At 49.3% G+C, this 23867-nt stretch overlaps 1 protein-coding gene across 1 annotated transcript; it reads left to right on the top strand.

Moving 5' to 3' along the window:
• The first annotated feature begins 15523 nt into the window (after nucleotides 1-15523).
• On the top strand, nucleotides 15524-21523 carry Cst7 (cystatin F). Its single transcript, XM_004668038.2, has 4 exons — nucleotides 15524-15590; nucleotides 19012-19184; nucleotides 20613-20729; nucleotides 21324-21523. Exons 1-4 carry the CDS (start codon nucleotides 15524-15526, stop codon nucleotides 21399-21401), a joined length of 435 nt encoding a protein of 144 aa, XP_004668095.1. The 3' UTR covers nucleotides 21402-21523.
• The last annotated feature ends 2344 nt before the right edge of the window (nucleotides 21524-23867 follow it).

The following is a 23867-nucleotide window of genomic DNA, read 5'->3' as shown; positions in this document are numbered from 1 at the left end:
GTCCTGTGCTTTTGGAATACCACTTTCTCCCTGCCCCTGGGTCATGCCCAGTACCCGGGGAGCTGGCTGCGCACTGACCCAGGTCATGCCTAGTGATCGAGATCATAAGTAGACTGAGCAGTGGAGTAAAACAGAGGGGTGAGGGTCCCTGGCTGACATCATAGGCAACGGTCATGAACATTCTGTGGCTGGAGACCAAGCACAGACATTGCAGGGTACAAACTGTTTCACCTTCCCTGCCACGCCTTCCACAACCAAAGCCCACTTCCTCCCCGAAGTTCAGTGTATCATCACAGGCTTGTCAGCAGCCCACTTCACGTCCCCTCCTGGAGGCTGCCAAGAGCTTTTCTCCTTAACTTAATAAACCCTTGTTTCATTCATACTTCGCCAACACTATACCTCATTATTTGTGGTCACAAGACAAGAACCTGGCCGAGAAGAAGGTTGGCAACAGTGTGACCGTCCCCCTGGGCCACCTGGGCATGTAGCACCCTAGCCCTGTAAAAAGACACCAAAAGGCTCTGGGACTGCTGGCCATACTTCCCACTGACTGTGGGGGCTCTTTATGACCAAGTCTTTGCCACCCAGTGATAGGAACCAAATCCTGCAGAACCTGCGCATGAATTTGTAAACTGAGTGAAGGTTCCAGATCTAGAAACCACAGTGACCCCTATTTTATTATTGCTCATTGCATGTTCATTTGGAGATCAGACATCATGATGTGCACAGAGAGCTAGGACAAGGCTATCCCTGCACACTGTTACCATCATGAAAGTCACACACAGGACTGAGCAAGAACTTGTATGTGAAACATGGCTCTGTAATACAAAGATAATTTTCTCTTCAAAATAAATTTGATTGTATATATTCAAGTCGTGGGGTTGGAGAGGTGGCTTAGCAGTTAAGGTGTTTGTCTACAGAGCCAAAGGACCTTGGTTTGATTCCCCAGGATCCATGTAAGCCAGATGCACAAGGTGGTGCATGCATCTGGAGTTCATTTTGCAGTGGCCGGAGGCCCTGGTATGCCTATTCTCTCTCTCTCTCTCTCTTTCTCTCTGTCTGCCTCTTTCCCTCTCTTGCTCTCTCAAGTAAATAAAAAAAAATATTCAAGTCGCATACCATGATGCCTATATATGGTAACACGTTCCAATGCTGGAATAACACCATCTCGATGAGCCCTTTCCCCCAGCTGATGAGGTAGCTGTGATTCACAAAGACCCGCCACAGTCCTCATCCCGTACATCAGATTCGGTTGAGAAATGATAGTTGCGCACATTTATGGGGTAAATGACTTAGTAGATCTATAATTCAGGAGAGAAAGCCCACAGCAGTCCCTTATGTGGAACCTAGAAAGTGGTGGTGGCCAGAAGCTGGGGAGGACTGGGGAGGACGGTTGGCACAAGGGAGCAAAGGGTCACTCAGGAAGACCCAGCTTGAGGAATCATAGCCAGGCAGGGTCAGCATGGTCAAGAGTAAGCTCTTCCAGGCCTGGAGAGATGGTTTTGTCATTAAGGCACTTGTCTGGACCTAGGTTCGATTCCCCAGAATCCTCATAAGCCAGATGAACAGGGTGACACATGTGTTTCAAGTTTGTTTGCAGTAGTTAGAGGCCCTGGCATGCCTCTCCTTTCTCTCTTAATTAATTAAATAATTAATTATTGTAAAAAATAAAAGAGACTATTGGAAAGAAGAAAAAAGTCAGTGGAGGGGGGATTTGAGAAGGGGGAAGAGAAAGTGGTGGGGAAGGACAATGATTATGATATATTGTCTGTATGTATGGAAATTTCCAATAAAAAGTTAAAAAATATTTCTATCAAAAAAAATATTAAGGGCTAGAGTGATGGCTTAGCGGTTTAGCACTTGCCTGTGAAGCCTAAGGACCCCGGTTTGAGGCTAGATTCCCCAGGACCCACGTTAGCCAGATGCACAAGGGAGCGCACACATCTGGAGTTTGTTTGCAGTGGCTGGAGGCCTTGGCACACCCATTCTCTCTCTCCCTCTCCCTCTTTCTCTCTTTGTCTGTTGCTCTTAAATAAATAAAAATAAACAAAAAAAAAACTTTTAAAAATATTAAGTCTTGGGCTTAGCAGTTAAGGCACTTGCCTGCAAAGCCAAAGGACCCAGGTTTGATTCCCCAGGGCCCATATAAGCCAGATGCTCAAGGTGGCACATGCATCTGGAGTTCATTTACAGTGGCTGGAGGCCTTGGCTGGCCATTCTCTCTCTCTCTCTCTCTCTCTCTCTCTCTGTCTCAAATAAATAAATAAAATATAATAGTAAGTCCTGTATATTTTAGCGTCATTAATAGAATCCCTTTCCCACAACTCTGTTATCAAGTATGTAAACAGCCACACCTTTGTGCATGTGAAGTGCCAGTCACAGGGATATCTGGCCAGGTGGTAGCCTTTGAAAACATCTGTCTCAGAATAAGGGTTGGGCCAAAAGGATGCCCACCATCTAGAAATGAGAAGCCCCTGTGCCTTCTGAGAGGGGGGCCTCAGTCAGAGAATGCAGATGGGGCAGATTCCCGTCTCTGCTCTTCTGTCCTCCCCATCATTTTCTGGGATGGGCAACATGTTTCCACATGGGCTGATACTGCTTTAACCTGGGAGAGAATTACTGGTCAGATTAGCCCACTTATCCCAAGGCTGTTTAGCCAGATCAACATTGCAACTGTCACCCAGCCCTGAGGGGTTGCTCACTACAGCAACCTCCTGCTGTTCTGCCCAGATGCCCCAAAAGCAGCTGTGAATGCATGGATTCTGGGATCCAACCCTGGACAACGATGTTTAGACCTTAGCTAGGCAGGTGCCACAAGGAGAGATGTCGCTCATCCTCCCCCCTCCCCACGCTGCCTCAACCACCCACCCGCCTACTTCTCCGTGTTTATTCCATCCAGGTCACACTGGAATCCTAGATTCCATGGTCAGCTTCAGCATTCCAGAATATCTGAGTGACAGGCTGTTATGAGCATGTAAGGACCAGCATATGGTCCAGGGCCAGTTTAGGATAAACAAGTTTGTTGTGAGAGTAAAAAGTGCAAAGTCAAAGCCTGTAAGCAAAACTAAGACTAAGCTGTGTGCGGTGACATAGTAGAGATTAGCAGATGTGTGTGTGTGTGTAACTCTAGATAAGTAGTGGAAGGTATAAAAACCCCAGCTGCTCAGCAACCGTTGGCTCAGTCTTCCCGACACTATGACTGACTGAAAGGTTACTCAGCAGTCTGGACCGAGACCTCCGCGAGATGCATCACCGATCCGAATTCATCTGCCCAACACGCTGTCCCGAACGATCAAGACTCGGCTTGAAACACCGCGAACCGAGAAAACACCGCGAACCGAGAGAAAAAGTCGCAGCACGGACCCCGCGTTGCCAGGTCGTAAAGCGTCAGAGACATCGCAACCCAAGTCTCGCGTTACCAGGTCGTAAAGCGTCAGAAACGTCGCAACTCAAGTCTCGCGTTATCAGGTCATATACACGTTAGACTCGTTAGAAATATTCTTGTGTTAGTAGTGATGAATATGATTTGGTTATATATTATATTAGCTATAATATTAGTTGTGATAGTTTGGACTTGCTTGTGTGTGACTTTCATCCCAGTAAACTCCTTTGCAAGTATACCAGTGTCTCTGTATCATTGACCTTCGTGAGCGGAATCCTCTCAACCAATCATCTTTGAGAGTGCTCGCGACACAGGTAATTGGTGCCAATGTCCCTTCTAAGGTGGCTCTTCCATCTCAGCATGATGATGGAGCTATGATGAGAATCAGTCACAGGGACAAACTGAGCTCTCCAGGCCTAAGACCTCTGTAGCAGACAGCTTCAGGTTCGCTGAGATGAACTTCCAGACCAGGCACAGTTATGGTGGAAGGGATTTGTTGAAGCTTACAGATCCAGGGGAAGTTCCATAATGGCAGAAGAAACTGGTCTGCTTTCACAGGACCAAGCAGAGAGAAGTACAAGCCAAAAAGTGAAAAGCCACAGCACACTTCAGGAACTCCTGCTAGGCACACTTTGCATATCTTTAGATTGAAATCAGAAACCTACCACCACACCTTAAGATCACCCAGTGACATTGCCTCCAGCCAGGTAGCCAGCAGATGCAAACTACAAACAAACAACTGAATATATTGGGGGCCATCTATTCTATTCAAACCACCACAGCCTCATTCCACATTCCCATTAAGGACTCCAGATCCAGACCAGGCGGCCTCCGAAGCCGTCACTGCGGGCAGAGCACCCTCATGAGGGCATTTCGCCAGAGGAGATTAGAGTGGTGGGGGTGAGTAGGAAGGGATGAGTGTGTCAGACCAGGTCACTGGCCAGGGACAAGCAGCAGCAGGCACAAACTTGCCGGAACAGCAGAGTCCCCACTGAGCCTCCTCTGGTTTATGATCTCACATCATGGTCTCTTGTCTCTGGTGTTCATTCAGGTCTTCTCTTTTTCTATTTCTATTGTTTAGTTTGGCTAAAGGTGAGTCAGTTCTGCTTATCCTTTCAAACAACCCATCCTGTGTTTCATTGATGCTTTCTAATATGTATATTTAGTTTCCATCTCATTAATTTCAGCTCTGACCTTGACATTTTCTTCTACTTTCTTTGTTGTTGTTGTTATTGTTGTTTTTTGAGGTAGGGTCTCACTTTAGCCCAGGCGGAATTCACTATGTAGTCTCAGAGTGGCCTTGAACACACATCAATCCTCCTACTTCTGCCTCCCAAGTGCTGGGACTAAAGGTATGCGCCATCTCACCCATCTCCTTCTACATTTGGGATTGTTTTGTGCTTGCTTCTTTATGACTTTGATGGTCATTTGTAGGTTAAGGTAGCTCTCCCTTTTCATTGTAGGGAGTTAAAGTCCCTCTAGGGCTGCTTTTTATTGTTTTTAATCTAGCATCATTAGTCAGTATTGATACTCAGGACTTCTTGTCAGAGCAATGAGGAGGTGGACCGTGGAGTACAGCTCATGGGTAGCTCCTCTGATGAAGAAAGACTCACAGATGTATGAGAGCTGATGACCTCTGGCCATGGTGGCTTGGTAAGGTGAAACTGACCTGCCACCTCCTCACAGAGACATGGATGGCAGTGAAAATATTGCAAAAAGTCAAGAGGGGGTTGGGGAGATTTCCAAGTGGTTAAAGGCACTTGCTTGCAAAGCCTGATGGCCCTAGGTTGAGTTCCCAGTGCCCACGTACAGCTAGATGCACAAAGTGGCACATGAACCTGGAGTTTGCAGTGGCAGGAATCCTTGGTGCACCCATACTCACTCTGTCTCTCTATCTCTTTCTCTCTCTCAAATAAGTAAGCAAAAATTGATTTTAAAGTCAAGAAGAATGCCTTCCTTATAATTTCTGAGGATATCATAAAATCTTCCAAGTACTGTCAAACCCTTTCATACTACCTACAGAAAACATCTGTTCAGTGAAGGAAGATGTGGGTGAGGGAGAGCTGAGCAACTCTGTCCTGGAACAGGGTGTCGCTTCCACAGAAGCCCAGTGTGAAAGCACCAGCACTTCCAGAAGAACTGCGTCACAAGTGGTGAGCCTGCAGCTATGCCTCTGCCTCAGACTCATAAAAATCAAGCCTGGCATGGGCCCAGTGAGTCAGATTATGAGCTGCTTATGCAGTTTAGGTCATGGCATCTGGTGCCCAAAAATAAAATCCTGGCACTGAAAGAGGAAGACAGGAGGGAAGTTTGTGAAACCAAGAGGGTGGGCTGGTCAAGATGTACTTCTGTGTTTTGTCTATGTTTGCATCTGTAATGTACTTTTCTTTTTTTTATTTTAGTGAATGAGTGAGAGAGAAAGAGAGAGAGAGAGAGAGAGAGAATTGGCATGCCAGGGCCTCAGCCACTGCAATTGAACTCCAGATGCTTGTGCCACCTAGTGGGCATGTGTGACCTTGTGCTTGCCTAAAATTTGTGTGTCTGGCTCACATGGGATCTGGAGAGTCGAACATGGGTCCTTAGGCTTCGCAGGCAAGCGCCTTAACCACTAAGCCACCTCTCCAGTCCTATAATGTATTTTTCTTTTTTTTGTGCAAAAAATCCAATCACTTGAGTTTATTAAATTCATTGTACACAAGCTGATGACTTCCCATACAAACAACCTCTCAGGATTCAACATAGTGTTCATCAGATGAGCTTAAGATGTATTGAACCACTACCTGGTAACAGCAACAACAAAAGTCAATGTTGTTAGGAAAGAAAAAAAGGTAAAACTACAAATTTTCTATTGACACTCCTTAGGAAAAATACCTTCCACCCTTCTAAATAAGATGTGATAAGCATCTGAGTTATTTGGGGCTAACATATTTACTAAGCATAGAGTCCTCAGGGATTTTATGTAGTGCCCATGTTCCAACACAGGTATTTGGGAAGCTATGACAAATATAAAATTCCCTTCACACCACCAAAAAAAAAAAAAGAAAAAGAAAAAAAATGGCACTTGAATTTAAAAGTTTAATTTGCAATCTTAAGGGAAAAGGGTAAAAAAGGCTAACAAGTCACAACATAAAACCATTTTTAGACATATGTCAAAACTGTTCAATTACTCACATATGTTATTAGTGAATCAGAGTCCAAAAATATGACATGTACTGACACTGATCCATGTTTGTCAAATTAATTGCAAAATTTTTAAATATTTTCAATGACAACTAGTTACAAGGGGGAGGAGGTATGTGTGAAACAAAGGTAAATGTTTGAAACGGCAATAATGTCTCTGTTCAGTACAACGCAGAACTGTTTGAATTAGAGTGAGCAGGAGCACGGGCTTGGTGAGCACCAGGTCACTGCACAGCCCGCAGTGCTTTGTTGCTCATCTTTAACTAGATCCTGACAAACACCATTTTTAGCGGTGTACATGTGTGCTACTGTCTAACTGAGGACTCATAAATACATCAATTTTAAAAGGGAAAAATAAACACCAAAAATATTTAAGAAATAAAGTTTATCTGACTGCCTTGTGAACCTCACTTTTAGGAAAACAAAAAACACATTGTAGTTTATAACTTCACAATGCAGCAGATTCCAATTTTGCCACAAATGAAAAACCTTAGAAAGAAAACTTTGTTCTTTACGAATATGTACTCTCTTCTCCCGACCCTAGTGAGAACAACCAGCACCCTTCATTGCTAGACTTTTGTTGCTGCTGTCACTGTCCATTGCACTCATCCTTGCCAGGAGATGTTTATACGAGGGACACCCATGTGCGAGATGAACAGCTCTTAATCTTTTCACCAGGAAGCACCATTCGATTTGCTGGTCTGGACCTGTGTCAGAAAACCTAAACAATGCTCAACAGTGGAATTTTCTCCAGTTTTAGTAACTGCAAACCTAAGTGACACCAAGGACATCAATCTGTGCTCTCTGGATTTCTGAAGATGTTCTGACACTACGTCTAGATACGGCTCACTATCAAGGTTGGCTGGACAGGGATTTCGTGATAAACTGGAAAGCTAAATGAACTCTCAGTGACGGCCCTGTTTCTTAAGGGCAGTGTTGAAACATTCTTTTTAGCACATGACCTGAGCCCTCACAGTAGCTGTGGGGTACAAGGATTCTGTTCACCTCACATGGGGGCCCCAAGATCAGCACAGTGGTCCTGCACCACAATCACATGCCGCCCGGAGTGTCCTCAAGTCCAGGCGGGCGGGGAAAGCACCTACCCAGGGGTCTGGGGCTTGGCCACTCAGGAGAGGCCAGTCCGCTCCAGGTCCTGGGGCAGGATCCGGCCCTTCTTTTTTTTTTTTTTAATTTAATTTATTAGTTTTCTTTTCAGTAAATACAGACAGTTTGGTACCATTATTTAGGCTCATCTGTGATCTACCCCCTCCCATTAGACCCTCCTTGTTAATGAAAATGGGTCGTGCATTGTGGAGTTAGCCCCCAGTTATTGGGGGCTAACATTGTCTCTGCAAATCATGACCCAACATGTGACTCTGACATTCTTTCCGCCCCCTCTTCCGCAAGATTTCCCTGAGCCATGTTGGGTTCATTTTTGGTCTGCTTCAGTGCTGAGGTGTTGGGGGCCTCTGAGGCTTTGGCTCTCTGATTTGGTAGGAGTTGATTTTTCTCTGCGTCGATCTCCTTCCCCTTTGTGCTGGTATCCGGTTCACAGGAAAACATCACCCTTGCTTATTTCGCCAGTTGTCCTTAGTTTCAGTTGGGCCCCTTTTGAGGTATGTTGGGGCAGCTCTCTTCTTAGGATCTGCATCTATCTGGAAAAGAGAAGCAGATTCTCCAATGGAGAGTAAGTTAGCACCCGGAAAATTGAGATAACACTTACTTTTTTGATAGACAGTTTGATAGGTGTAGGCCCTCTTACACCCCGTGATTGATGGTAGCTTGATATTGTAGAGTGGGCTTGTGTTTGGATATGGTTCTGACTTGTTTCCCAGCTCCAGCTAAGGAAGAGATACAAATGGCAAACACACACCTAAGAAAATGTTCATCATCCCTAATCATCAGAGAAATGCAAATTAAAACAACTATGAGATTCCACCTTACCCCAATAAGGATAGCCAACATCAAAAGGTCAAATGAAAATAAATGCTGGCGAAGATGTGGAGAAGCAGGGACACTCATTCACTGTTGGTGGGAATGCAGGATGGTACAACCACTTTGGAAAGCAATATGGAGACTCCTGGAAAAGCTGACTATAGAAATACCAACAGACCCAGTTATACCATTACTGGGCATGTACCCTAAAACCTTCAAACCAAAAACCAGAGAGCTTTGCTCAACCATGTTTGTAGCAGCTCAATTCGTAATAGCTAAAAGCTGGAATCAACCCAGATGTCCATCATTAGGATCCAGCCCTTCTTGCGGGCCTTCTGCAGGCGCCGCTTGTCCTGCCGCTGCTGCATCTTCTCCACCACTGCGCTGAGCGCTTCTCTCACTGGCGCTGCCACTGCGCCCTCTGCTTCTCCATGCGGTCTATAATGTATTTTTCAATGAGCAAATGTACACATTTCAAATGGTAAGCAATCAGCCATACCTATGTCCCTAGAAGGCAAGACCTGCACATCCCTGTGATGAGGAGCCTGAGAAAGCTGAAGTAGAAAGCAGAGGATGGTGACCAGAGGCTGGGGAAGGAAGTGGGGAGAAGAGCTGGTGGAAGGAGCAAAGAGCTCCCAGAAGGAATAAATAAACTTGGGGTGTGATCTCACCACAGGGCCATCACGGTCATGAATAAGCCCTGTGTATTTCAGTGTCACTTGGAGAATCCCTTTCCTGAGTCTCTTTGCTCCTAAGTGGTGAGGGAGATGCGGAGTGCTGTGGAGGTTGACAGTGGAGGGGACAAGGACCTGGATGGGCTCACACAGCCCCAGGAGAGAGCAGGGAGGAAGGCTGGGCAGGCTGTGTGGCTGAGCACCAGGCCCAGGGGTCACTGTCAGCCCAGGAGGTGGTGTGCAAACTCCCACCACTTCCCCACGTGGAATCTCACTCACAAAAGCACGTGCGTTCTGCTCAGGATACACAATGCTGTCTGAGGACTTAAAGCCTCAGTACCCCTTCCTGAGGAAACTGTCACATTACTGACTGGGACACATTCCCTTGCCGTGTTAGTGTGTCCTTGCATGTTTCTGAGCCAAGGAACATGGTCTTTCACATAGGTTGTATGTCTTTACCCTGGGAGAGAATTACTAGTCACATCAGTACATCTTTTCCCAAGGCTCACTATCTAGATTTACATTGTCCCAATGAAATGGCTTAGTGGTTAAGATGTTTGCCTGCAAAATCTAAGGGCCGGAGTTTGATTCCCCAGTATCCACATTAGAGGACCCCAAAGCAGCAGAAGGTCTGAATACAAACTTCCTGAAATCCAACCCTGGGCAAAGGTTAAGAAAATTCCAGTTGGGCATGACCCCCAAAGACAGTTGAATCCTCTCCTCCGGTGCTTCTCCTTGAACACCCACCATCCTGAGTTCCATGTGGACTCCATCCAGGCCATCCCCCATCCAGGTCACACTGGGAGGCCAGATTCCATGATCGGTGAAGACAACCTCACTATTTCGTGATGACTGAATGACAGGTGCCAGAGCCAGCACGCCTCCTCATGTGCCTCATGGCTGACAATGACACAGGCTGGGGACCTTTGTAGCACAAGGTTCACAGGGAGCTGCTTGAGGCTAGGCAGCCATTTTCACTAGGCCACACTTTGTGAACTGCTGGGAAGCCGTGTCCACACCATTCGCTGAAGCTAGGCGCCAGATGACCTCCTGCCTGCAGGGGGCAGGGTGGGGACCCCTCATACTCTTCTCAGGGGTGCCCCTGGGATGCTGAGGACTGAAGGAAGTTTCTGGGGGGCAGTTCTGAGCTCATGCTTCTGACATTCCCTCTGTAGGCAGCTCCGCGATGAGTGATGCCACCTGGGTGGTTCCACCTCAGTGAAGTGCCCTGTAAGACTCCAATCCCAGGCACTATTTTTGCTTGGGAAGCCTATGAGAATAACCCCAAGGCAACACAGGGCTGTGGTGGTTTGATTCAGGTGTCCCCCATAAACATAGGTGTTCTGAATGCTAGGTCCCCAGCTGAGGGAGATTTGGGAATTAACGCTTCCTGGAGGCAGTATATTGTTGGGGGACGGGCTTATGGGTGTTATAGCCAGTTTCCCCATGCCAGTGTTTGGCACACTCTTCTGTTGCTATGGTCCACCTTATGTTGGCCAGGGGGTGATGTCCACCCTCTGCTCATGTCATCATTTTCCCTGCCATCATAGAGCTTCCCTCTTGAGCCTGTAAGCCAAAATAAACCTCTTTTTTACCCCACAAGCTGCTCTTGGTCAGGTGATTTCTACCAGCAATGTGAACCTGAGTGCAACAAGGGTCTTATACATATAGTAGGATCCTTAACCCAAAAGCCTGTCTCCAGCTGGGCCATGAGAGGAGGCAGAGGTGGTACAACAAGGAGACATGTAAGCAGAGCCTGAAGTGTTTGTGTGTGTCCTTGATGCGGGTTGCTGATGAGGGTGGAACCAGCAGCAGAGTGTACACACCATCTAGTGGTTTAGATGAACATGAAATGAATGCACACCACTGAGAATATGATTTAAAGGAGGTCATGGGGTTCCCTGGAGAGACGCCCATACAGACTGTACTCACAGCTTTTATTTAACATATCTTTTGTTTTATTTTATTATTTATTTAAGAGCGAGATATAGACAGATAGATAAGAGAGAGAATGGGTGCACAGGGCCTCTAGTCACTGCAAATGAACTCCAGATACATTCACCACCTTGTATATGTGGCTTATGTAGGTACTGGGCAATCAAACCTGGGTCCTTAGGTTCTCAGGCAAGCACCTTATCCACTAAGCCATCTCTTCAGCCCCAAGCTTTTATTTAAGATTAATCAATATAAAACTATGGGGAGGGCTGGAGGGATGGCCTAGCACTTAAGGCGCTTGCCTCTGAAGCCTAAGAACTCATGTTTGAATCTCCAGGTCCCATGTTGCTAGACACACAGTGATGCAAGTGTGCAATGTAGCACATGTGCCACAAGAGGGCGCATGCATCTGGAATTCATTTGCAGTGGCTAAAGGCCCTGGCACACCCATTCTCTCTCTGCCTCTTCCTCTTTCTCTCTAAAAAGAAAAAGAAAACTATGGGGAGCTATGGCCAAATTGAAAGACTGTTTGCAATTACCGGCATACTGAGTTGATTGACTTGTGCATATCAGTTCAGATCGCATTCACAAGTTGTTTGGTTCATGATCATTTCATCAGGAAATCTTGGGAGAAGCTGTGACCCAAGGTGCACGGCCTTCCATGTCCTCAGGCTTAGCTTGTACGAAGATTACCCTGTTGTGAACAAGCTTGATGTCCACATCTCCCCAATTTAGCTTGATGTCCACAACAGAGGACTGGGGTACAGGAAGGGTCCATCAGGAGTCCAGCTGGGAAGGCAGAGAGGACAGGTCTGACTGAGCCACCGGTTGAGGTGCTGCCCTCAGTAGTGTCCTGGCCCCTGTGCAGCTTCCAAGTCCCAGAGACCTTTTCCACTCCCTGGTGAGCCAGACATGTTTTTATTTTTTTTTGTGACCTGGGTCATATTGTCCAGTCTGTCATAATTTTGTTTGTATCTGAGTGACTACACACACAGAGGATGGGTCACTGGGCCCACTGTGGTATGGACTTGACTTAGAACTCCACTGACCTCCAAAGCCCCAAAGCCTTTAGGCCTCAAGCCAGTGCCAGAAGTCTCCAGAAGACCATGATGAGATGAGGCCCATGTTGAGCCCTGCATAGCTCCTGTTTCTGCCACTAGCATCACTTTGTTCACAAGGTCATCTAAGGGGTGGCAGGGGTCACTGGAGGAGGAATCTGGCTGGTATCCACAGAGCAAGTCACCCCATCCATTCACGTCTGAAATCCTTCTTTCCTCTGCTGCAGCCACCCTTTGGGGGCATTCACAGGGGACATATATACCCTTTGCCAATTCAGTGAGATCTATTCCATCTCTTCCTCAATTAGTCCTGTACCTGTGAGGCCCCGACCATCCAGATGAGTCACCAATGATGGCTCATGAATTGTTAATCTATTTCTTCTTTCTAGCCAAGGCACAATCAAATTGTGCCTACTGTGAGGGAAGGGGTTCTCCATGTGAATGACGCAGAAAGGGGGTGTCTCAGAAATGTGATATTTTTTTTATTTCACTATTGCCACCAACTGATCAAGAAGCCAACCTTATCAGGTATTAGATTTCCAAAAATGATCACAAATACCATAGGCATAATTGTCTGGAAGCTTCTTCTAGCATGTGTTTGATGGGCGAGGGGTCTCCAGCAGAGATGGGCTGCTCATCTCTATTGCCAATCATACCTGAACTATTGATGCTCTCTTCACTATTGGAACTACAACAGCCTGCTCCTATCCATGGGAATTAGGAGTTCATTTGTTGTTGCTGCTATTGTTTTTGATGTGTGTTGTGTGCATGCATGTGTGCGGATTCATGAGGGGCACACATATGTGTGTGTGAGAGTATGCATACACGTGTGTGTGTGTGCATGCATGTTTATGATGGCCAGTTACTCTCCACCTTATTTTTTGCAACAGAGTCTCTTGCTGAACTTAAAGCTTCAACTAGACTTGCTAGCCAGTAAGCTTCAGAGATCCCCTATCTCAGCCTCCCCAGCACTGGGATTACAGACAAGCATGCCACATTCAGCATTTTTACGTGGATACTGGGGAATCCAAATTCAGGCCCTCATGCTTTCACAGCAAGCACTTTACTCACTGAACCATGTTTCTAGTCCCAGGGCTAGGTTCTGACCCCCCCCCCCCACACACACAGACACACAACACAATGGATGTTTGAGACAGAGGCTAGCACTAAATCCAATATATACTGAAGACCTTGTGTCCCATCTCCACAGCCAAAAGATGCCAATCCTAGGACCCAGAGGAGGCAGGGGCCACCACTTGCAGAATGCTACCACCATGAACAGTGTTGAATACCCTACTGATAGTCCTTACCACAGTCTCACAGCAGCCAGGAACCTGAGGGGGCCTCAGAGCTCATGTGGCTTGCCTGGGTCCCTTATACCCTGACCTCCCTTTCGTGGAATTCAGTAGGACTCAGCAGGATCTGCTGGGGCAAAGCTTCCTCTGGGACCTGATTGAATCTGTGTGTCTCGCAGCCTGGGTACCCATGGGTTACCTAGGGTAAGAGGTCCACGCATCCTTCCTGTTACCTGTGTGGCCAGATCTGAGGGGTGTGTAGACCTCTCCACACTGAAGCCAGTAGAACTTTCTCTACTCCAGTCCTGAGCATTCTTTCTTTCTTTTTTTTTTTTTTTACACCAAAGTGTCCAAAGCCTCATAACAAACATCCCAGGAAATAACTGAGGCATACAGGCTGTTCTAGTCAAGGTCAGTGGGTATTAAATAAAATCCTTAGCCGGGCATGGTGGACATGCCTTTAATCCCAGCACTCAGGAGGTCAGAGGTAGGAGGATTGCCATGACTTCGAGGCCACCTGAGGCTATATGGTGAATTCCAGGTCAGCCTGAGCTATAGTGAAACTCCACCTCAAAAATACAAAAACAAAAACCATTGCTTGGGCTGCAAGGTCACTGAGAAATCTTGCTGGAGCTAAACTGAAAACCTCCTCTGTGTAGACCAGCTGACAGAAAGCTGGAAAAAGCTACACTGCACGCACCTCCAAGGGAGAGAGAGAAGTCATCAATGGAGATTAACAACAATGGGCACTGCAAGCCTTAAGTTTGGGAGCCAGGCCAAATGAGCCAATGGGTGCAACAGTGGCATGTCTGTTATGGGGGAAAACAACGACTCTCTAACTGGACTGGAGGCCTGCTCCACAGGAGGGAATACATCCTTGATACTGAAAATCGATGACAGGGGAGTCATGAGCCTTAGGGGTGTAAAATCTGCTGGTGTCTGGCTAAATGTATATACTATGCTCACCAAACTGTCCAGTAAGCACTTCTCTTAATGTTCATACCTATATATTAATGCTATTCTCACTTTTGGTTACAGAAGCTTCTCTTTTCAGATGGCAGTGACCTTGGGATAACTCAGAAGGCATCACAGTGCTGAAAAGAAGTGACAGAGGAGTGCTCAGCACTGTAATATTTCTATCAACACCTTCTGAGGCTCAGGGTCCATTGTGGAAGAGGTGGCAGAAAGCATGTAAGAGCCCAAAAAAGGGTAAGACTCCTTACAATGCACTCTTCCAGACACAAAATGGGCTGGATACCCATGACTTCACAGTGCCTGACACTACCTACACAAGACCATCACAATAAGAGGAAAAGATGACATCAAAATGAAAGCGAGACTAATTGAGAGGGGGAGGGGATATGCTGGAGAATGGAGCTGTGAAGGGGAAAGTGGAGGGGGAGGGACTTATCACAGTTTATTGTCTATAATTATGGAAGTTGTTTAAAAAAGATAATTTAAAAAAAGAAAAAAAAATCAACCCAGTTTCAAACTCTAGTGGCAGGCTTCAGGTGCCCACCTCTAACCTCTAGGCCTGTTAGTAAGCAGGGGCCCTTCTAGGGCCAGACCTCTGGCCACACACTCTTTCTTCTTTGTGAACTTTGAGCCCAAGTTGGCCAGAAGGAGAGATGTCCACTTATACTCACAGCAAGGTATGGGAGGGTCTTCCACCGAGGGCTACCTAGGACACCAGGATTGGGGCAGGGAGCATGCTACAATTTAGAGAATGACAGTCATATGATTCTGCCTCTGAAAATCCCCTCCGTTTTTTTGATGGCAGCATCTGCTGTAGTTCTGGGTAGAAAATGGCACCAGGCTTCGGTCATAGTTCTCACTTCTCTTCCTCCTCCCCCAGTAAATGATTGTGGCCTGGAACGTTCTATAAAGGAAGTGGTTGCTTTGTGGCCCCTAGACCTGGAGATGAAGAGCTTCTGGTCAAGATGATTCAGCCTGAAACCACGCCCCCCAGCCCCAAGCAGGCTGCCCTGCCCACCCTGGCCCCTGGGCTCAGCTTATATAGGAAGGTTCTGGCCCCGCCGCCTGCTGCCCTCTGCCTAGGCGACCATGTGGCTGGTGGTGCTGCTCACCATCTGCTGCCTGGCATCCAGCACCCATGGGAAAAACCCTCCAGGTAAGAGGATTGCCTGGCCACTTCTCAGTGTACTGTCCAAGACTGCCTAGTGGCAGTGGGCTGCCTGGGGCCCTGGCCTATCCCAAGTCTTCCTAGTACATTCTCCCGGCTTGGAGATCCAGGAAGGCACTGGGCAAGGGATTGGGAGTTTTGGTAGCAGCTGCCTTCAGGCAGAGTGGGCATCTGGGATTAAGCCTGGAGGCAGTCTCAAGGAACGAAGGAGCAACGTCTGTTTTCTGCTGTGCTAGGGCCCAACAGAGGGACAGATGGGGACAGTCAGACAGCTTTTATCTAATGGCACATCCTTCCTGCCTAATGCCATGATTTGGCTTTAGAGATCTCAATGATTGGACTTTTGGGGGGGGGTTTCGAAGTAGGGTGTCACTGTAGCCCCAGGCTGACCTGGAATTTACTCTGTAGTCTCAGGGTGGCCTCGAACTCACAGTGATCCTCCTATCTCTGCTTCCCGAGTGCTGGGATTAAAGGCGTGTGCCACCACGCCCGGCTTCAATGACTGGACTTTTTAACTTTGCATGCACATGTGTGTGTTTAGAGGACTGTGGTGTGGTGTGTTATGTGTGGGGCATGCTGTGCACGTGGTGGCTAGAGGCCTTCAGGTCCACTTCTCCATCACTCAACCATGTGCTTACTGGACACCGGCTTTCTCTCAACCCAGGGCTGCTGTCGGTCAGCAAGCCCCAGTGATTCTCCACAGTCCACCCACTGTGTATTGGGGTTACAGATGTGTGACCAACTTTCTTTTTCTTTTTTTTGGTTTTTCGAGGTAGGGTCTCACTCTAGCCCAGGCTGACCTGGAATTCACTATGGAATCTCAGGGTGGCCTCAAACTCATGGCAATCCTCCTACCTCTGCCTCCTGAGTGCTGGGATTAAAGGCATGCACCACCATGCCCGGCTCCAACTTTCTTTTTAATGTGGGTTCTGGGGGATTTGAACTCAAGCTGTCTTGGACCCTCCCAAGCCTAAATTTATGCCTAAGTGGCAAGTGCTCTTAACCACTGAGCCATCTCCCCAACCTACGATTAGACATTCTAATCCTTCCTGCAGTCGGGACTCTGGGGGCCAGTGTGGACAGGAGGTGGTGGCAGGAGGGGGGACTTTCTGTGGCTGGAATGCTGGGGCATAGCTGGCTCAGCCAACATGGTCTCCACATAGACATGAGAGTCTGCTCCCCTGAAGACAGCTGGGCAATGCCCTCTCCAGCAAGAAGAGTCCTTCCCTAGATGGAGACCTAGAGGGTCCTGCTTGTGCCCAACAAGGAAGTTCATCACAGGCCATCAGCCACCCAATGTGGGGACAAACACAGGCATAAGTCAGCTTTTGCCATTCTTCCTCCTTAGAGCAGGTCAGATCTGACCATAGGTAAGCACACCGTGTTCATGAAAGTGTTCAGGAAGGACAAGGGTTCCCCCCATTCATAATTAACAAATTGAGAGCCATAAACTCAGTAGCACTGTGGGAGGGACAGGCTCTTAGACCTGATACAGTGTCCATGCTGTGGTTCGAGGGTCAGTGGAGACAGGGCAAGAGTAGGAGGCAGCCAGATTCTGCTCTCAGAGATAGGGATGAGCCACGTAACTCAGGAGGTGGTCAGCAAACAGGTAGTTAACAGCGCTGGTGAGGAAGGCAAGAGACAGCAGTGAGCTGAGGTCAGCCCACAGACCCTGCCTCCCCCTGCTTCCTGCCCACTTAGTGCTCTCCAGGAGGCCCACCCTTCCTGGCTTGTCTCCTGTTCTCTCACCCTGGGTGCACAAGGGGAAACCAGAAGCAGCTTAGTGTTCAAGCCCCAAATCCTCCTCAGCCGGGGTGTGGGGTCTCCTGGAGAGGGCGTGCCGTGCCCTGGGGGTCGTAGCTGGCTGGGACTTCATTATTCGTACTCCATGGTTTGCATTCTCTGCTTGCCTCCCCTGGGCCTCACGTAGCAGAGCGGCCAAATCCACAGGGCGGTAGTGTGATATTATGGGAGAGTCCTTGCTCTGGAGGACCGTCAGTGTCCTGTCACTGACCATGTCACCTTCTTGCTGGTGTGCAAAGCTGGACAAAGCCCTCCCCACGCCCCCTGCCCATGTCCAACTGCCCAGGAGCCTGCTGCAGCTGCTCTGAGCCATCCCCCGCCTCAGAGCTTTGCCCCTGGACCCAAGTGAGCACCCAGAGTTCACACTGACTCTGGAGTCTGAGGATATACTTGCTAGCTGGGGATCCTGGAACCCCTTTCAGCCTGCCACGTCACCTACGAAATGGTCAATGACCGCCTCTACCCAGGAGTCTCAGCGCAGGTGGCTCAGGGCTGGCGTCGGTGAGGTGCTGGGGGAGGGGCTGGGGCACTCTTAGCATCACCCACGTCTTGTAAGTTCGTGGTCAGGCCCTTCCTCAGCTCTGCTGGTGAGTCCCACTCCCACCCACAGGGCTGCCATCCTTTCTCATGCTGCCACCAGGGCCTGATGTCCTTAGCTAAAGGATGGGGTGCTCAGAGAACCCTCTCAGGGCTCCAATTGCTAGGAACCTTGGTCCCAGACAAGCATCTGCCCCCTTCCCATCTCCTCTATATCCTCTTCTTTCTATGGTAACAGAGTCCTGGAGTCTTCTGAGGACACAGGACACGGGCAACAGGCATGCTATGCGTGCCCTCTCTGGACATCTGTCTGCATTCCGCAACCAGGAGCTAAACAACAGACCCACATGCTGGGTCCACACATGCTCAGGGCAGCATCCCCACCCTTCAGAACTTAGGAAATTACCACATTCTGTATTCTGCCCTTTCACCGTTGGTGAGAATGGAAAGCCACCTTTCTCAATGTGTCATTTCTTCTACAAAGATCCCCTATTACCAGTCACCCTGTCCTCTCCCTTGTCCCTCTCCAGTAAGGCTTACAGAGGCCCATCTGCCCGTGTAGAGGGCTGTGGCCATGTAGCCTCCCCATTGTAGCAAGGGCTGGGAGTGTGGCTTGTGGCCTTAACCTGGGAGCTGCTACAGGCAAGCTCACAGTCGGTGCGGTCTGTGCTGAATATTAATCCGTGCTCCCTTTAGCCAGGCCAAGCTGAGGGGACAGAGGCCAGTGTATGACAGCCTTGAGGGCCAGGCTGGGCTGAATTCTCCTAACACTGGACCACTTCCTGTTCAGGGGTCTGTTGCCTGAAGCCACATTGAGAATCACCCCAAATTCTGAAAAAGGTTGTGTAGGCAGGGGTTGGCGGACAGAGATGACCATTGTACAGTGCATGGTGCCTGTCCTCCACTTCAAGGACAAAGCATCATGGGAATGATGTAAATGGATGGAGAAGGGGCCTGGGCCACACAGCTGAGAGAGATGGCACCACCAATGCCATGAATGAGGCGTGACCCCTAGATTCAGTGCTCCACTGACTTCTGTGTTTTCATCAGGCTCTTTGGTTTCTTTCAGATTTTTGTTCCCAGGATCTGAACTCGGGTGTGAAGCCAGGATTTCCTAAAACAGTGAAGACCAACAACCCAGAAGTGCTCAAGGCAGCCAGGCACAGTGTGGAAAAGTTCAACAACTGCACAAATGACATCTTCTTGTTCAAGGAGTCCCACATCAGCAGAGCCTTGGTGCAGGTGCAGGGCTAGGGCGGGTGGCCAGCGCCTCAGGGCAGCTCTGGGAAGCACAGCAAAGCGGGGAGAAGGGAAAGCAGCAGTCAAAACCAGGGTCATCCAGAGCCCAGCACAGCCGCCGTGGGACTTTCCTGAAGTAAACCACCAAACCTTGGGGCCAGAGCCCATCAGTGGGAATAAGGAGGTACAGGGAATGAGAAACGCGGCTCCCAGGGTGGTGTGCTGAGTGACACCCTGCCAGCTATGGGGAGGAGAGGCAGCACAAGTTACATCAGAGCTGTCCAACCAGGATCCAGGCACCCTGCCTGGCCCAGGCTTCCCCCTCACCATTCCCCACTGGGCTCGTTCCCATCCCAGAGCCAAGCCCACTCTGCCCCCAGCCTGTTCATGCCACCCCGCAAAGACCTCCTTAGTGCCCGCTGTATCCGCTCAGCACTTCCCTGTTCCATGGCACTCTGTGGAGCACAGCCAGCCTTGCTCGGCCTGTCCAAAATCATGTGGTGGGCATGGACGACAGGAGGGAGACGGCTGGCAACCTCTATCATTTGCTGAAGCCAGGAACACAGTGCAGGCGTCCGCTGATGTAGGAAACTCTGTGCTGGGGCCCAGAGGGAGAGGAAGGCGACAGCAGGAGAGCCTGCTCCACATCATCGTGTCTGCCCTGGGCCACAGGGTCCGGGGGGCTCCCGCAGTCTCCTGGTGGCAATTGCGAACTCCAAGAGTGGTGTGCTCTTGTGTTAGGAAGTGTGCTGCAGGGACAGTCTGGCATGTGGCAATGTCAGCACTCCAAGGCCCAGCCTCAGGCAGTCAGGGAGATGCTCTGGACCCGAGTGCCCAGGGTTCTCCCGGGAGGGGTATGTGACATTGTCCTTCCCTGCCCTTGTGATGTTGGAGACATTATTTTGCATGGTATCTGGTAGGACTGAGAGTCAAAGTTTTACTTAGAAAAACTTCCCTGGCTACTCAGAGACCACAGATGGAGAGAGAGCGAAGTCACTGTCGTGCCTAAGTGGAGAAGGGCTACTCTGAAGCCCAATATCAGTGCCCAGGAGCAAGGAGAAGCCACTTGGGGGCCTGTGGAGGTCAGCAAGCCCGACATCCATTTACACACCAGGGGGCTGCAGAGTGGGTTAAGTTGCAGATAAGACAAATCAGGACTTCACCTGTGGCTTGGGGCAACTCCAGCCTGACATCCCCACCGAAGGCAGAGTTTGGGGCATAAGAGAGGACACAAGATCCTCGTCGGAGAGCAGATCTGGCACTGCCATTAGGCAAGGGGGAGGGATGGCTGAATTATAGACATTTTCCTCTGCAGCAGCTCTTCTGATAAGTCCCGAGCTTTCTTCTCCATTGCCACCCCTCTTAGTGGGGGAGCTGCCACCCTTGAACCTGTGCCAAGTAGTCCAGGTCTCTGATCTTTGGTTTCTTCAGGTGGTAAAAGGCTTGAAATACATGCTGGAGGTGGAAATCAGCAGAACTATATGCAGAAAGAACACCCACGCCTGTCTGGACCACTGTGACTTCCAGAGCAACCCCACCTTGAAGCAGGTTAGACAGAAGAGCCTGGCCCACCCTCTACCCACTTCCACTCTGGGTCAAGGTGCCTTCTCTGACAGCGCACTTCCAACCCTCATTCCTCGCAGTGTCCCCTCCTAACACACGGACACAGGCCAGCAGGGAGTGGGGACTCTCCCAGGGACACAGGATGGCAGCGTCCTCCTAGCCCTCACATGGCCCATGCCACCTGCCCTTCACTTCCTGAGGTGCCTCTCTGGAGAGAAACCCTCTGGATTTGGGGGAGATTACAGCAAGGAAAGCTTTCAAGTAACTCAGAAATCATATATATGGCATATACATCCATCAGGCATGTCATATATATGGCCCAGCATATAGGAGATGAGCTGTATCATCACACATGATCTTTTTACAGAGAAAAAGCAATGTAGAAAAATTTAACAATTCATAAATCCAGGTGACAAGTATAGTTTTAGTCACTCCAACATTTCGGTAGGTCTGAAAATTTCAAAATAAAATCCAGGGGGCTGGGGAGAAGCGACACATTCACACACATACACTCTGCCCAAGGCAGGCAGGACCTCTGTGGCAGGTCAGAGTCCTCACGTGGGTCCTTCTTTGTTTCAGACTCTGAGCTGCTACTCCGAGGTCTGGGTCATCCCCTGGCTCCACAGTTTTGAGGTGCCTGTTCTCCGCTGCCACTGACCTCTGCCTCTCCAGTGAGACCACGACCGTGACAACCACCACGCACGCTCTCCCCGCCCTCTGCCCAGCCTGGCCCTCTCACTAGTGAGAGGCAGATGGAAGTGCCAGCGCCTCCTGGCCAGATTAACTATTAGGTCATGTTTTCTTCTAAATTTTCCTAATGTTGTGTGCCTAGCTTCAGGGCGGGGCCTGAGCCCTCTGATGGCATTACTAGAGCAGGGGGTCAGGGGAGAAGCCCTAAGGGGGCTGTGAAGGAGGCTCACTTAGGCCTGACTCCATGAGCATCCCACATCCATCTCCTGGTCTATTAGCATCAGAGCACTGGGCGGGACTGAAATGTGCTGTTAAGAAGTCATCATAAATAAAGGGCTGATCATCTCAAAGCAAAGCTGTGTCAACTTTTTCATAGAGTTAAGGTGACAGGAGTCTTGCCAGGAGCCCTGCTGAGTTTACTTTGAAATCCCAGGGGCTTGTGGGGTGATAAGCTATAAGCCCAAGGGTGCCGAATACCTAAGCAGCCAGCCCAGACCTTGTCAACAAGCAGGGGAGCAACACCTAAGAGGGCAGGTTTTGGGGTATTCCTGCTTTTTTTTCCCTTGAGGTAGCCCAGGCTGACCTGAAATTCACTATGTAGTCGCAGGGTGGCCTTGAACTCTCAGCTATCCTCCTCCCTGTGCCTCCCGAGTGCTGGGATTAAAGGTGTGTGCTGCCACGCCAGGCTCCTGCTGCATTTCTGAGGGAGCTGGGTTTCTACCCGAGTCCTCTGCTGCCATGGAGGCTGAGGGTTTGGAACTGCTCAACACATGGGCAGGCAGATCGGAAAGATGGCAGGACTACAACTCATAGGGCCAGACATGGGGGCCCTAAGGAAGATGAGCTGGGACAGACAGGCTGTGCAGGGCCCGAGAGCGGGGAAGTGAAGACTGAGGGCTGTAGAACGAGTCCTTGGGAAAGAGCGCTGGAGTTTGAGCTGTATGATGTGCTGAGACCGAGCAGGGAAGCCCGGACAGGGCTGGCAGCTGGGCCCTAGAGATTAATTCTGAGGGACGGTGACCCTGGGGCCAAGTCCCAGTGTGGATGCAGGGCACTCACCGAGCTTCCCCTTAAATTGACTGCAAAGCAGGATGCTCACCGTAAGGATAAAGGCACCTGGAAGCCGCACCAACTTGACAGGAAAGAAAATGTGCCTGGCCATGAAAGTGCCACGAGGTTCACCAGGGCGGACACCCAGAGCTGCCTCCGCTTCCTTCCCTGGCGGGGGCTGGTGGAGCTCTACCTCACTCCTGTTTGCTGGCTCGACTCACCCCAACTATTTAACTCAAGGACACGCGGCAGTGTCACCAGTCATTTCAGGCTACCGGGGACTCTTGGGGACACTGAAGGCTTTTTTTTTCTTTTAAATTTTTATGTTTTGGTTCTTCAAGGTACGGGCTCACTCTAGCCCAAGCTGACCTGGAATACTAGGCAGTCTCAGGGTGATCTCCAACTCACAGCGATCCTCCTACTTCTGCCTCCCAAGTGCTGGGATTAAAAACATGTGCCACCAAGCCTGGCTTGAATGCAATCCTTAATAAAAGCCCTGTTTATTATTACTATTTTTAAAGATTAGAGTTTTTTTTTCCAAAGATTTATTTATTTGCAAGGAGAAAGAGACAGAGAGAGGAGACAGACAGACAGAGAATGGGTGCACCAGGGCCTCTAGCCAATGCAAACGAACTCCAGACACATGTGCCCCCTTGTGCATCTGGCTAACGTGGGTTCTGGGGAATTGAATCTGGGTCCTTTGGCTTCGCAGGCAAACACCTTACCCACTAAGACATCTCTCCAACCCCAGCCCTGTCTATTATTAATAAAGGCCCACACACAACCAAGTGGGAAATCACACAGCTGTAGAAGCAGAAGGATGTCAGGACAAAGCTGAATAGGGACTGTGTGACATCTATGATGCAGCAGCAGGTATGGAATCTCAGGTCCTAGTTCCCATAAAGCACAGACAAGGGCATCAAGATCTGTACAACCCTTCCCCTTCTCCCTGACAGAGTCCCATACTGAATATTCTAGAGATTTCCTCAACCATAAACTCCTCACCAGCTGTGTTGTGCCAGCTTCATGGTCGTGTGCTTCACGCGACTCTTGCAGCTGGCAGAAGACAAGCTGGGCTACAATTGGTGCTCCACACCACCATCATGCCCACTACCACCCACTGAGACTTTTCACACTGCTCTGATGCCAAGGCCACCCCAAGCCTTGGGGACTCCAGAGCTCTGCTGTGCCACCAAGGTCAGGGTCAGAGCTCTTGTGACCCACAGGGTGTAGTGGCAACTGCCCACAGGCCCTGGCAAGGGTGCCTGTCTCCTGTCCAGGCTGACAGAGCATTCCTCAGTCATGGCACCAAGGTCTCCGGCTAGCTCATGTGCTGGCTGTCACTAAGCCTTGGAGCCCCGGGCCTCGTTTGCATAATGCCTC

Source organism: Jaculus jaculus, chromosome 8 (assembly GCF_020740685.1).
Source record: "Jaculus jaculus isolate mJacJac1 chromosome 8, mJacJac1.mat.Y.cur, whole genome shotgun sequence".
NCBI lineage: Eukaryota > Metazoa > Chordata > Mammalia > Rodentia > Dipodidae > Jaculus > Jaculus jaculus.
This window is presented reverse-complemented; position numbering and strand designations above follow the sequence as displayed.

Bases quoted from the DNA above. Each gene is read 5' to 3' on its own strand.
- Cst7 (XM_004668038.2), top strand. From the start codon at position 15,524: ATGTGGCTGGTGGTGCTGCTCACCATCTGCTGCCTGGCATCCAGCACC. The intron at 15,591-19,011 runs GTAAGAGGATTG...GGTTTCTTTCAG, and splicing joins CCATGGGAAAAACCCTCCAG to ATTTTTGTTCCCAGGATCTG. The intron at 19,185-20,612 runs GTGCAGGGCTAG...TGGTTTCTTCAG, and splicing joins TCAGCAGAGCCTTGGTGCAG to GTGGTAAAAGGCTTGAAATA.